This window comes from Oratosquilla oratoria, chromosome 16 (genome assembly GCF_046742065.1).
Source record: "Oratosquilla oratoria isolate Oo_2021 chromosome 16, ASM4674206v1, whole genome shotgun sequence".
NCBI lineage: Eukaryota > Metazoa > Arthropoda > Malacostraca > Stomatopoda > Squillidae > Oratosquilla > Oratosquilla oratoria.
This window is the reverse complement of record NC_134792.1, coordinates 41,292,401-41,307,400: the sequence shown is the minus strand read 5'-3', so window position 1 is coordinate 41,307,400 and position 15,000 is coordinate 41,292,401. Positions and strand designations below refer to the sequence as shown.

At 36.6% G+C, this 15,000-nt stretch overlaps 1 protein-coding gene across 2 annotated transcripts in view; it reads right to left on the bottom strand.

Annotated features, from left to right (window-relative positions):
• Positions 1 to 15,000, bottom strand: part of LOC143033932 (lipase 3-like) — an 85,819-nt gene that overhangs the window by 32,571 nt on the left and 38,248 nt on the right. For both annotated transcript variants that reach the window (XM_076199607.1, XM_076199608.1), the window contains one exon: positions 14,226 to 14,578. In XM_076199607.1, coding sequence (XP_076055722.1) covers positions 14,226 to 14,578 — 353 coding nt within the window. The remainder of the gene's footprint in view (positions 1 to 14,225; positions 14,579 to 15,000) is intronic.

The window sequence follows — 15,000 nt, the reverse complement described above, 5'->3', positions numbered from 1 at the left end:
TGTAGCTCAAGTTTTGCTAGTCTCTCTTCATATGATAGTTCTGAGAGTATTGGTGCAAATTTCGTAATTGCTCTTTGTATTCTTTCAAATTTTGTTATACATTTTTTGTACTTGGTATCCATGTCGTCGCTGCATACTCCAATCTTGGTCTTATCAAAGTGACCAGTATTTTCTTCACCATTTCTTCTTCCAGGTATGTAAATGCTACTTTGTTCTTATTAAATTATAAGTTTCTCCAAAAATTTTGTTTATATGTTTCTCAGGGGACATATTATTCATAATAATCACTCCTAGGTCCTTCTCATTTTCTACTTTTTCATTTCTTCCTCTCCCAATTTATATGATCCCACTATTCTTTTTTTTTTTTTTGCTTCTTCCAAATTCCATTATACTACACTTCTTGATATTGAATTCCATCTCCCACTTCCTACTCCATTCCCATACTTTATTGAGATCACTCTATAGCGTCTCACTATCTTCTAGTGTTCACTTTTTCAACAATTTTGCATCATCCGCAAAGAAGCTCATACAACTTTCAATTCCTTCATCCATATCATTAATATATATAGCAAACATTATTGGGGCAAGAACTGTTCCTTGTGGAACTCCACTAATCACTTCATCCCAATTAGAGTGTTTGTCTCTTATCACCACACTCATTTTTCTTTCATGCAAGAAGTCTTCCATCCACTTCAGCAGTTTACCCTGTATTCCTCCTGCAGTTTCTAATTTCTTTAGCAATTTCTTATGTGGCACCCTATCAAAAGCTTTTTTCAGGTCTAGAAATCCACAATCAGCCCATCCATCTCTTTCTTGTATTACATCTATTAGCCTTGAATAGAAACACATTAAATTTGTGACGCATGATCGTCCTTGTCTAAATCCAAATTGCCTTGGATTTAGTACGGGTTTTTTTTTTCCAAATGCCTTACCCATATAATTTTGATTATTCTTTAAGAGAGACCGGTCTATAGTTAGTAGGGCCTTCCTTGTTTCCCCCTTTATATATTGGTACTATATTTGCTCTTTTCCAATCTTCTGGAGCTTTTCCTTCTTTCAATGAATTGTTTATTAGACTATGTATTTTGTCTGTTAGTTCATTCCTGCATTCTCTCAAAATCCAGTTTGCCATTTCATCTGGTCCATGCGATTTTCTGACATCGAGATTACTCAAGTGATTCATTATTTCATTCCTTGTTGCTTCTATCTCTTTCATAGGGGGGACTTTCTCCTCCCACTCGATATCTCTAGGTTGTATGTTCTCCCTGGTAAACACCGATTTAAAATGCTTGTTCATAATTTCTGCCATCTCTATTTCCTCTGTGTATTAAACTCCTCCTTGTCGTGGTTTCTCTAATTCTTGTTTGTTTTTCAGTTTGTTGTTTACAAATCTAAAATAGTTTTGGTTGATCTTTACATTTTTTCTGTGACATCTTTTTCGTATTTTCTCTTTTCTGCTCTCCACACTTGTACATATTCATTTCTATACCTAGTATATATTTTCCAATTTTCAGGTCTTTTGTCTTTTTTCCATTTTATCCAAGCTTTATCCCTTTTGTCTTTTAACTCCCTACATCTTTTGTTGTACCAACACTTTACATATCCTTTTTCTTGTTTTTGTCTTGAAACATACTTTTCCACTCCTTCCTTATAAGTTTTTGTCAAAATATTCAATTTCTCCTCTAATGTTGTTTCCTCCTTGTGTATCCTTTCCCAGTCTGTCTTTTGAAAGAATTATCTTATTTTATCAAAGTTTGTTTTTTCATACATCAATCTTCCCTTTCTATACTGTTCGTTTTTTCCATGTATTTTTCCTCATTTAGTTTCAGTTCAACCAAAATGTGGTCATATGTGGTCACTTTTACTTATTGGCGTCTTATATTCAATCTTTTCCACTATTTCGGGTTCTGATGTGATTATTAGGTCCAGTCTCGATGGTTCTTCCTCATTTCTATACCTAGTATTCTTTTGAAACCATTGCGTCATTGTATGTTCTATAATCATATCAAGTAGTACATTTCCCCATAGGTCGTCTCCACCCTTCACTGTCATCTCTTCCCAGCAGATTTCTTTACAATTAAAGTCACCCATTATAACTATTCTTCCTCCATCTTCCATTATCTTATTTAGTGTTATCCTTGTGTCTTCTAACATATTTTTGTATTCTCTCTCTTCCCATGAAGCCGTTTTAGGAGAATAATTTACTACAAACTTCCTGCTCTTCCCGTCCTTGTCCTCCACTTCCATCATAATCATCTCTACTCTATTCTTTCCATATGTGACATTCCTCACATTTATATCCTTCTTAGTCAGGAACATAACTCCACCCCCTTGTTTTACCTCTCTGTTTCTAATCCAATAATTATATGCACCATGTCCTACACTGTTGGGTGGTAGGTAGTGGACCTTTTAATTTTGTCTCTACAATTCCCATTATGTCTGGTTCTTTTTCCTTCAGGTAATCATTCAGTTTGTTCAAGCCTGTTATTAAGCCATCTATGTTTGTGTAAGACACTTTTAATTTCCTGCTACTTCCATCGTGTTTTCTGTTTCCTTTCCGTTTTTCTCTGCTATGAACCATTTCTTCACTTTCATATCCACTACTCTTCAATAGAATTTATCTTTTTCTGACTCTGTTCTTTTCTCGTTTTTTTTTTCTTAGCTTCTAGTCTTTTTGTTTTCTCATCCTCTCTTTCCTCTTTATTCACTTCTATTTTTATCCATACCTGTTTATATTGATCATTGTCTGCCAGTTTCCCTGTTTTTGCTAAGATATTCTCTGCTGTCGTTTGTGACCTAAATTTGATCTTGATTGGTTTGGTCTTATCTGTATTGTATCTCCTTATTCTATATATTTCTTCAATTTCTTTCCCTGTTTCTTGTCCATCCTCTTGAACTACTTCTAATATCTTGTTTACCTATTCCTTCTCCTCTTTAACTCTTGTGGTCCTATTTGGATTATGCTTCTCTTCCATCCCTAATATAATTATACATTTCTTTTTGTCCGCTAAGTCTTTTACTATATTCTCCCTCTCTCTCATCACTTTAATAATTGTGTCATTAGATTGTTCTTTCAGCTGTTGTGTCACTATATCTCTTAATACAATTGTATTGTTCTCTTGAACTTTTCTCCAACACTGTGCTTCTTTTGCTATGGACTCTTTATTCTCTTTATTACTATTCTTTAATTCCTCATTCTCATCTTTTATTCCTTTTGTCTTTAATTCTTCTATTTCTTTAGTTAAGTTTTGATTCTCCTTTTTTAGTTCTTCCAGTTTATCAACTCTTTGGGTAACTAGTGTTATTTGGTTAAACCTAACCTCCCATGCTTCGTTAATTTTTTTAGTTTCTCCTCTAGATTTACTAATCGGGGGGAAGTTGTCACCTCTTCCCTCTTTAAATCCATAAAAGCATTTATCTTCTCTTTCCATTGAGCTGTTATTATCTATATTTCTGCTTTTGATCTCTCTGCTTCCTTGTTCTCCCTCGTCTGTGTGTTCTGCACTCCTTTTGTTTACAGCCCTTCTAACATCCGGGGCCCGTTCGTCCCCTTCCTCATTTCCTTCCATTTTCCTCAGTAACCCCACTCTTTCTCCTTTTTCTTCAACTTCCCACTACACCACGAGCTTTCCCCTTCCCTAATACTACAACAAAGGTACTCCCTCGTTGTTGAGATCGATGAAACTTGAATTTTTCTTGGAGTTCAAAATTTTGCTATCTCTTCGACCGACGTGTGTGTGTGTGTGTGTGTGTGTGTGTGTGTGTGTGTGTGTGTGTGTGTGTGTGTGTGTGTGTGTGTGTGTGTGTGTGTGTGTGTGTGTGTGTGTGTGTGTGTGTGTGTGTGTGTGTGTGTGTGTGTGTGTGTGTGTGTGTGTGTGTGTGTGTGTGTGTGTGTGTGTGTGTGTGCGCGCGCGTCGGTAACTCCAGTTTAGCCAATCTCTGTTCATATGATAAGTTTGCAAGTGCAGGTGCCATTTTGTTGCTGCTCTCTGGATTCTTTCTATTTTCTTTATATTCTTTTTTATATTGGGTGACCACAATGTCGCCGCATATTCTAGTCTAGGCCTTATCAATGTAACCAATATTTTTTTTTATCATGTCCCCGTCCAAGAATGCAAATGCCACTTTTATTGATCTTAGCAACTTGTAAGACTCCCCGACAATTTAGTTAATCTATTTATCATAGTACAAGTCGTTTGTGATAATTACACCCAAATCTTTTTCGGATCCTTCCTTCTTTACCTCCTTGTTTCCAATTTTATATTATCCTGATATTCTGTTTTTGCTTTTTCCAAACTCCATTATTCTACACTTCTTAGTATTGAAGCCCACTTCCCATTTCTGACTCCAGTTCCATACCTTAATTAGGTCTTCCTGCAGTGCTTCACAGTCCTTATCAGTTTCTACTTTCCTTAACAGTTTGGTGTGTGTGTGTGTGTGTGTGTGTGTGTGTGTGTGTGTGTGTGTGTGTGTGTGTGTGTGTGTGTGTGTGTGTGTGTGTGATTCACCATGGTTTTGGACCACGTGTTGGACTCGTGATCGACAGCTATTTCCTTCCCAGAAGAGAGCTCAGAGCTCATATATGGCCCATCTATGGGTAATGCGACCTTACACGCACACACACCCCAAACTCCCCGCCCACGAGAGTTGGAGTAACGACTCGCAACGCAGCGATACTGAAATAATGTCAGCCCTGGGCGCGATTCAAACCCGAAACGCCGTAGTGGCGGCCACGAATGCTACCACTGCGCCATCGAGTCGTGTGTGTGTGTGTGTGTGTGTGTGTGTGTGTGTGTGTGTGTGTGTGTGTGTGTGTGTGTGTGTGTGTGTGTGTGTGTGTGTGTGTGTGTGTGTGTGTGTGTGTGTGTGTGTGTGTGTGTGTGTGTGTGTGTGTGTGTGTGTGTGTGTGTGTGTGTGTGTGTGTGTGTGTGTGTGTGTGTGTGTGTGTGTGTGTTTACCTATTTACCTAGTATATTTTAAGGGGAGGTGAGCTACGCTCGTGATGTCCCGTCTCTGTATCTCGTCATATCTAATTTGCTCTTAAATTTGTGTATCGTTTTTGCATACGCTATTGTTTCGTCTAGTTTGTTCCATACATCCACCATTCTGTGGGGAAAGCTGTTCTTTTTCAGGCCTCTTCTATAACTGACCTTTTTGAGCTTCCTTCCATGTCCCCTTGTATGTCTCTTATTCCAATTTAGTAAGTTTTTTCTATCAAGGACTTACATATCTTTCATGATTCTCTGGGTAATCAACAAGTCACCTCTTTCTCTCCTTTGTTCCAGAGTCGGCAATTCTATTTTTGACAATTTCTCTTCATATGACAGTTTTGGTAGTGTTGGGGCCATTTTCGTGGTTGCTCTCTGGATTCTCTCAATTTTCCTTGTATTCTTTTTGGTACTGGGTCACCATAATGTCCCTGCGTACTCCAAATTTGCCCTTATCTGTGTAATTAGTATCTTCTTTTCCATTTCTTCATCCAAGTAAGTAAAAGCAATCTTTATTGATCTTAGAAAGTTGTAGGTTTCTGCGATAATCTTGTTTATCTTTTTATCAGGGGATATGTCTTTTGTGATGATTACTCCCAGGTCTTTTTCAGGTTCCACTTTCTTTACTTCCTTTGCACCATTTTCATATTATCCTGATATATATATATATATATATATATATATATATATATATATATATATATATATATATATATATATATATATTCCATTATACTACATTTCTTAATGTGTCCATTTCCCACTTCTGACTCCATTCCCAAACCCTGTTCAGGTCTCTCTGCAGCGAAACACAATCCGTTTCAGTACCGACTTCAACAGTTTTGCGGCATCTGCAAAGAACCCCATGTAACATACCATACCCTCGTCCATGTCATTCACACAAATAGCAAACATTATTGGAGCCAATGCTGATCCTTGTGGAACTCCACTGATCTGTGACGTCCACCACATGGCAAGATGTTAGTTCCTGCTGTGGTCACCAGGGAACTCTGACAGCTTGTCTCCATATCCCAAAATATTAACCTAAGGTTACTCTATAAGTCTGTCAAGTTTCATGCTTTTAACCTTAAAAATGCACGATCTCAGGCTTAGATCCCCCACTAATAAGGGAGAGGTGGTGAGGAGTCTACGTCAGGAGCCGCTGAGTAGTTGTGCCCGAGGCCATCATCTTTACCTTGGACTATAGGGGTAGGTAACGGTCACTTCCGGGAATCGGAAAGAAGAGCAGGATTCGAACCCACAACGAAGCGAATGCGAGACCAGCACGTTTCCGATTACGCCACCAGAGGTCAGACCAAAGGAGAGGCATCGAATAACAATATGTCTATCAATAAAACCAGATTTTCAGGCCAAGGTGTCTGCTGAGTTCCGAAGTTTCTACAAAGACTTCCTGGTATCCAGACTGATTGACGCTTTCCATGCGAAATTGACTTGATCTGGCTTGATTGGGGACGAGTGTCTGGTTTCACTCAAGTTGAAAATTAAGTTTCAATGTTATCTGCCCGGTAAGGAAACACAACGTCGTGAGAAACTTGGAATTGAGACTGGTTTCGTCCAACATTGTATTATCATTACGTCGCCTAAGCCTCAGTATCTTTTCGATTATGAGTGGATATGATTGCATTCACGCTTTCATCATGACGATAGCTTCCATATATTCAATTATAGCTCACACCAAACGATTTTATTCAGGTGTCAGATAATACAAGGCCTCGTCGATTGAGACCATATTCGCTTTGAGAAACTCTCAATTGGATAAAATAGCTTGGCTTTTGGCAACCTTAGTCAAAGCAAAGTTACTGAAAGGCGTCAGAGGGTTATAAGCAATAATGAATAAAATGCCATGGAGAAAGCCAATGCTGTCGGCCCATTCCGGCCGACTCAGAACGTGGCCTACCCTGACCAGACAAGAAAGTTGTTCTGCGACCCATTTTCCAGCTCATTTCTAACAACACTGACCTCGCTTCCTTTATTTCTTGTTATGATAATTACATATTTCATTCAAATCTTAGTACCTTCAAATTTCAGTAATCTGTGGCTAAACTCTTCATGGCAAATATACTCATATATATATATACATATATATATATATATATATATATATATATATAATATATATATATACATATACATATATATACACATATATATATATATACACATATATATACATATATATATATATATATATATATATATTATATATATATATATATATATATATATATATATATATATACATACATACATACATATACCAAGGCTTTTTTCCCCTTACAAGGGAGGTAGCTGAAAAGGAAAAGGCATAAAATCATTCCCACCCATTCCATCCCTGAATACACTCCACATCCCTACATCCTCCCTCTTATCTTATATATATATATATATATATATATATATATATATATAAAATACATACACAAACACACACACACACACACACACAGGTGGTGAGATAAACACCGAGAAAGACTTTGTAAACTTGTTTTTTCTGCTTCTTTTTCTTCTTCTTCTTGTACATGTACTTGCTGACCCCGACTAAGCCGTCTCAATCCGGTAGTATCTCGACCACAACGTACGAACGAGTTTATTTGTTTGTCTGGATAAATATATTTTCACGCAATCGGACCCACATGGGTGACCGACTGCTGCGCACGCTGTGTTTGATTTATTTCGTTGATTTTTTTTTCTTCTTTTTTTGCACGACAGCTACAATTCGTTTACTTCTCACATCACTTCCCACACAATCAATAACATGACACAGAATTACTTCAGTATATACTATTGAAAGGACGTTGTAGAGGGGTACAATAATATTAAACCAAGATATGCCAATAAAATTGATCTTGATGAGGTCAGGAAACTCGCAACCTTGAAACCTACATTTCTATAAATATATATATATATATATTTTGTACTTAAGCCTAGCGTAAGACTGAGTCTGAGTATGAGTCTGAGTATACCTACCTTCAAAGGATTACAAAGGCGGAGCATGCCGACAGGAGACCTTTTGGTCCATATCTAGGTCGGATGCAAAAACCTTAGTACCTGAACACTGTTTCCTAAATGCCTTCTTCCTGTTCAGTGAGGTCAGTGTAGGGAAGTGGTTAGTGTGTTGAGTATTGTTCAAACGGTATATACGTTTATTATTCCACGCAGAGTCTTTTAGTGGTGGTGATGTTGTGAATTGAAGAATGTACATGGATGCATTACACACATTTGAGATGTTTGCACTAGACGGTTTTGCTACAAATTAAAAGGCAACGAGAAAGTATTAAAAGGTGTACTTTCAAGGAGTGTTCAAATATTGTTCTGTCGATTTATATTTCGTTGGTGATATATTGTTATCATTAATAATGCATTAATATATCTCTATTATACATAATACTTTTATTATCAATATATCTTTTATAACAAAAATTATTTCCAATACAAGGAAACTATTGTTATATAAATGAATGAATGAATTTTCAAAAGTAGTATTGACTTTATCTTTATTTGTTGTTTTTGTTGTTGTATCAATACATCTTTTATAAAAAAAGGCTACTTTTACTGCAGGGAAACCACTGTATACTAAAATATTATATATCATTGACTACTAAAGGTACATTTGTATAGTACTGATATACCATGGGTGAGGTGGTGTTTGCAATAGCATCTTTTCTGTATGGCGAAAGGCATAAATTCATAAGAATGTAAGCTAACGTGATCTATCCATAGACAATTGATGTTTAGGAAATATAATCACAATCAATATCTAAATAGCACAACAACGAATAAATTCAATACTGGTGAATCATACAAGGCGTGTGTCTTATCTTTATAGTTGTCCACGGACAGCTGTGGACCGTACGAGATCGTCCACAATAATAAAAGCGCCAGTAAACTACAGTACACGATAACAATAACAACTGAGGAACTGCCTCCCAACACCACCAGCGTTTATTTTGAATCACTTATTTACCTTCCTCGTCTAGCACTCTCCAGAGTGCAAGAGTGGCGAGGTTTCACGTCGCCAGAGGTCAAACAACAAACTGGCCCTATCTGGAACATGGGAGGCATCAATATAAAACGAATACTATAAGGTAAGTTAGCGGGGGGTGAGGGAGAGCCAGAAAACCTCTCCACTGCGCAGGTAGATGATGACGTCAATGGAAATATCGAGACCAGGGTTCCGCGGGTCGAGAGCTGTCAGTGACTTACACACCAGTGTGTGGAGCGAAGCTCCATCTTCTGATTAAAGGGGTAGCTAAGGCAGACAAATAACATATAAAAATGTCAATAGTTTGTATATGAATAATATTTAAAACGGTTATGTGCCTATAATTTTCCCCGTTGTTGATTGTATGTCAATAAAATATACAGCTATAATATTTTGTGAGTGTGAGGTTGAGAGATATGTAGCAAACGTCACTAAATTGCTGTTACGTGGTTTTAATACAGGTCATCATTTTGCCATCCTCAATTTGTTATAATCCTCGTTTTTACATTTAAACCTAACAATGCAAAAATATGTCGGCAAATAATTCTCTCTCTCTCTCTCTCTCTCTCTCTCTCTCTCTCTCTCTCTCTCTCTCTCTCTCTCTCATTAGTTACCTATTAATAAGACCGGATCACTTAATCTAGCCAGTTATGCATCTTTATGTTTAGGAAATATAATCACAATCAATATCTAAATAGCACAACAACGAATAAATTCAATACTGGTGAATCATACAAGGCGTGTGTCTTATCTTTATAGTTGTTATAGTGAGCTGTATAAAGAATAACACTGATATAGGTTATGTAGCTAGAACAGCACTTAGATAGGACAGTATTCTGGCATAATATTTGTATTCACACATACTGTGATTTCCACCCAACATATATTCTTAAGTACACATTTCCCAATGAAAAAAAAAATACTTTGAAAATTCCTGGATCCATATAGAAATCTTGATTACCACAAAAAATAACTATTTATTAGCAACATTTCCTGAAATTTTCATTCAATTGCAAATAAACAGACTAAAGAATCCGGTTAAAACGTAACTGAGCTTGGTGGAGATAAAGGTCTACATATAAAATCCACGCTTGAGGAGATATGGAAACCCACGCAAATCCAAAATGTAATATAATAAAAACCATATGATGCTTTTATGTGTCATTACTACTGGGTTTATATTCAGCTAGTTGGTGTGTATCAACAGTATAATATCTTCCTCATCTACCTGATCAACATATAAATTGACATGTCATCCCATCTAATAACTCGTCATATTAATATAATCCACCTAATGTGAAAGATGGAAAACATTCTTTATAACTTTTCTGGCGGTCATATCTCAGATACTAATAATTTGAGGATAAGAAAGTGATACTGAGTAATTTCAGTATTATGTGAACATCATAGTGTAATTTTAAAGTTTACCATATATACAGATGGTTTTCTTTAAATTTTACATTTTCTTCCACCTCTCATTCTCTCTCTCTTCCCCTCTGGATTTCCTATGACGTCACGGTGGAGGTGCGCGGAGGGGGGGGGGTGCTCAACATACCTTATAGTATTCGTTTTACCTTAGGAGGCATAACGCTTGACGCTTCGTAGCTCTGCCAGTGCAGCTTTTCCTAGACATTTTTCTTCTTGTTTTCTTTCATAAATATATTTCTTCATTGTAAGGTATGATTTAAAATCTGAATTACCCCATGACAGATTATCCCAAATGACAAGTTTTAATACTGTGTGCCTACTTTTTTTATAATATCATGAATAAAAAGACACTGTGAATTGTTAGGTGGCTGGCATGTATACCACGATTTGGGAGGGTCTACAGAAGTGAAGACAGGTTGAAAGTATAGAAGGCAATGCTTTGAACATAAAATACAAATGCTTCTTTTATGCCAATTTTTAATGTAAACATACTCTTCAATATATTCAACGTAAAAATCTTAGTAAATTTACAATGAATTTTAAAAAGCGAAATATCAAAGAACTCTCCCTTTCTTATATTTTCTCTAAAATCAAACGTCAAATGTCATTTTAACTTGACTTTTAATGTAAATTTTGTCCATAGTACATTCATTCTGAGTTTCTGTTAATCTACATTTTTTTCGTAATTGCATCATCAACGCGTGACGTTTTATATTCAGTCCCAAAATAGTAATAAGGTTTTCTTATCTATTCACCTCGTTTTGCGAATAACGACCGAAATGTCGAAGAAAAGTTCATTCAAATAGTAAAATGCACCGTAGAGAAATACTACGTCCGAGTTATGTCCTATAGGATCAGGCATGTAGTTCAACAGAGAAATATTATCAGGCTCAAAATTATAATGAAATCTTTTTTTTTTTCTGGCTATATCACAGATTTTTTGTCGAAGAAAAACTTTTCTTCGACATTTCAGTCGTTACCCGCAAAACGAGTGAATAGGAAACCTTATTATCATTTTTGTATTGAAGACTATAAACCTATATTGGCGTCACGCGTTGACTCACTGGGATTCGAACCCCCTACCCCTGGCTTGTCGCCTCCAAACATGGCATTCTATCCCGCCTAGGTACCAGTGTCAGTGTCATTGAGCAATAATTTCTAAGTGTTTACAGTTTATGGCACAGATATTCAACCTCTGTTTGCCCATCGCCCACTCTTTCTTATTCTGAGATTACAACATGCCATTGCCCACCATTTATCAGATACCAATGCGTCTCTGATGCAACGCATATAAAACTTGTGTTTGATACTAAAATGAATAAACAAGTTAATAAACAAATCAACAAATAGATAAACAGATTAAAAAAGATAAATAAAAACACTTTGTATATCCAATTATTGTCTAAAAGGTTTTTATCAGAAATCAAAATGTTTTAGTAATGCCTTCATACGCTCTTTATTTCCCAGTACGTTCTACCACCCACTTAAAAGAGAATATCGTCCATATTAAAGAAACTTGGTCTGAAGGAAACTCCCTAATCCGACGTCGGAGCAGATCACGTCCAAAGGGAGGTCAGGTCAGGTCAGGTCAGGTCAGGTCGCTCGTCATATAACTCTCGTACCGTTATCAATCTCCATACATCAGACCATATGACTTAACACTGTAAAAGACATATCCATATGTCTTCTTAGGATTAAGGGGTAGAGACCCACATAAGTTGTAATCTTATAAATCATTAAAAAAAAATATCAGAGGCAAAATCCCCCTTTTATACACGACTGCCATTTCATTTGCTAACGGACTTCTCTTCCCCTCCCACAAAAACTGACCCCGCGTGACCGGGTGTTTTGTCATATGTAGGCCATAGTCCATTCAGTCCATTACCAAACCAATCGGACGACAGTTGCGTTCACACAAGACGTTCGTTGAAGAGATGAACTCGCAAACTCGTACTCTGATGAATGAAATAGTTCGAAATTATCTAAAACAAAATCCACGGAAGTTATTCCATTCTGAATTATATTTTCACGCAACCAGAAGATATTTCTCCCGTCTTTTCTGGGCTGTCGTCGGGCGATTTCATTCAAGTTATGCTACGAAAGTTAATGAAGTTGTGACCAGCAAACCCAGTATTCTGGTCACAGAACCAGAAGATGCGTTTCGTAAATTCTATTTTCATTTTCCCGAATCAATACAATCGTTTTAAAAGAGAATACATGGATGCTGGATGGGTGGAGGTTGGGTGGATGCCTTGGCAGGATTATTCCCTTATAAGGGGGAAGAACCCTTTTGATAGATAATTAATCATCATTATCATCAATTATTGTAAATCATTATTGCTGTTATTGTTGTTGTTGTAGTTGTGTTGGTTTTGCTGTTGCTGTTGTTGTTGCTGCTGTTGTTGTTGCCGTTGTTGTTTTTGTTACTATTATTATTGATATTATCATTATTAGCATCATCATCATCAGTAGTTGTAGTAGTAGTAGTAGTAGTAGTAGTAGTAGTAGTAGTAGTAGTAGTAGTAGTAGTAGTAGTAGTAGTAGTAGTAGTAGTAGTAGTAGTAGATCTCAAACTAGCTTCTAGATAACATACCAAAGTAGTTTTTACCATGTAGATAAGCTAATATATCATTATTATTATTATTATTATTATTATTGTTATTATTATTATTATTATTATTATTATTATTATTATTATTATTATTATTATTATTATTATTGTTATCATTATTATTATTATTGTTATTATTATTATCATTATTATTATTATTATTGTTATCATTATTATTATTATTGTTATTATTATTATCATTATTATAATTATTATTACTATATCATCATCATCATAATTATTATCATTATGACAGATAATTAATCTTTGTGAGGATTTTTCTTTATTTGTCAACTGCCGCTGTAAATAATGTCAGGGTTTTCTTTAGTACTCTTTCTTCCCGATTCTACAATAAAATTATTGTCTCCTGTGACTTTTACTGACGCCTGACTCGACCTAGCACGTACATTAATTTCCCTTGACATTCCACCGCGGTATCACGGTGTAGCCAGGATTTCTGTAAATTATTGCCTTTGGATTAGAATTTTATGGTGACCTAAATCATTCCTTTTGCATTTCAGCGCTACCTACGTACCTATCTACTGTACATATCACCATAATTATCATCATCATCACCATTACCACCATCATCATCATTAGTATCATCATCATCATCATCATTATCATTAGTATCATCATCATCGTCATCATCATTATCATTAGTATCATCATCATCGTCATCATCATCATCATCATCGTCATCATCATCATCATCATCATCATCATCATCATCATCATCATCATCATTATTATCATTAATACCTCGAAAAGGGGATTTCGATACACCTCGTCTACACCAGCACTTGACTCTGAAGTGGCCTTCTGCGGAATTTTATTTCATCTATTAATTCATTTTTCTTTTCGATTATTTTTGTCCTCTGCACCCGTTTCACCGAATGCCAAAGTGTCATTCATTCCCTATTAACAAGTTTGTCTTGCTCAAAAATCAAGTATTTCTTTATTGTTAATCTAATCTATGACATCTAAAAAGTGTGATATCTTGAAAATTATGCATATTGTAGAATCTGAAGAATTGCAGTTTATGTAAATATCAGTATTCTGGCAGTTTGAGTATGAAAATGTATGATCCCAACATCTAAAGCCTTAAAATTCTCTTTCTCTTACGAAGAACTTCCCCATCCCAGAGTTGAATGTATTACCTAAGTCAAAACAAGAAAAAAAAAATTCTACTCACCGTGCTTCTGTAGACGTCTGGGTGAACACGCCCGGGGCTCTGCAGCCCAAGATGACGGCCTTTGATCTTCGAGACGACCTTGTCGTGGAGTCCAACATTGCGGAGAAGCTGTGTAGGAAAGGCGAACTTGGAGCTGGTCGTGGCCGAAGGATCCCTTGTACGCAACGCGGATCCCTCAGGCGACGACGAGAGGGCCGGGGTGGCGAGCCCCCTGCGGAAGCCCTCGGCGAAAGACTGTGTCAGCGGGTCGGAGGGCCTGGCGCGGAAGGGCGCACATGACATCACTGGGTCGCAGCTGAGGAACATCAGCAACACGAGAGTCACCTTGGTGACAACACGTGATAACGTCATTCCTGGAAATAGAAAAAAAAGTGTTGGTTAGTCTGCGATCTCTCTCTCACACACACACAGACACACGCTCACACAATTAATTTTCAAGGACAAGGTACAAGTGTCAGGAAGTAATTACGGATTTTTTTTTAAGTTAAATGCAATCAATTAAGACTCCTACCAACTTAGGAGACAATGGGTGACAATGAGATATAATAGCAAAGGACCAATACCGACAAAGGATACAGAAAAAAATTATAAGAATATGTAAATAAAAAAAAACAGCTGAGACGTCACGGCATATTGTTTACGTGTTTATCTAACCGAGTCTCAGAACTTCGAAATGTACAACATTCCGTTGCTTCCGCGTGAAAGTAAGTACATCTGATTCCATTCACGAAGGACTCTCACCACCTGTTACGACAACCAATTTGAATGTAGAAAA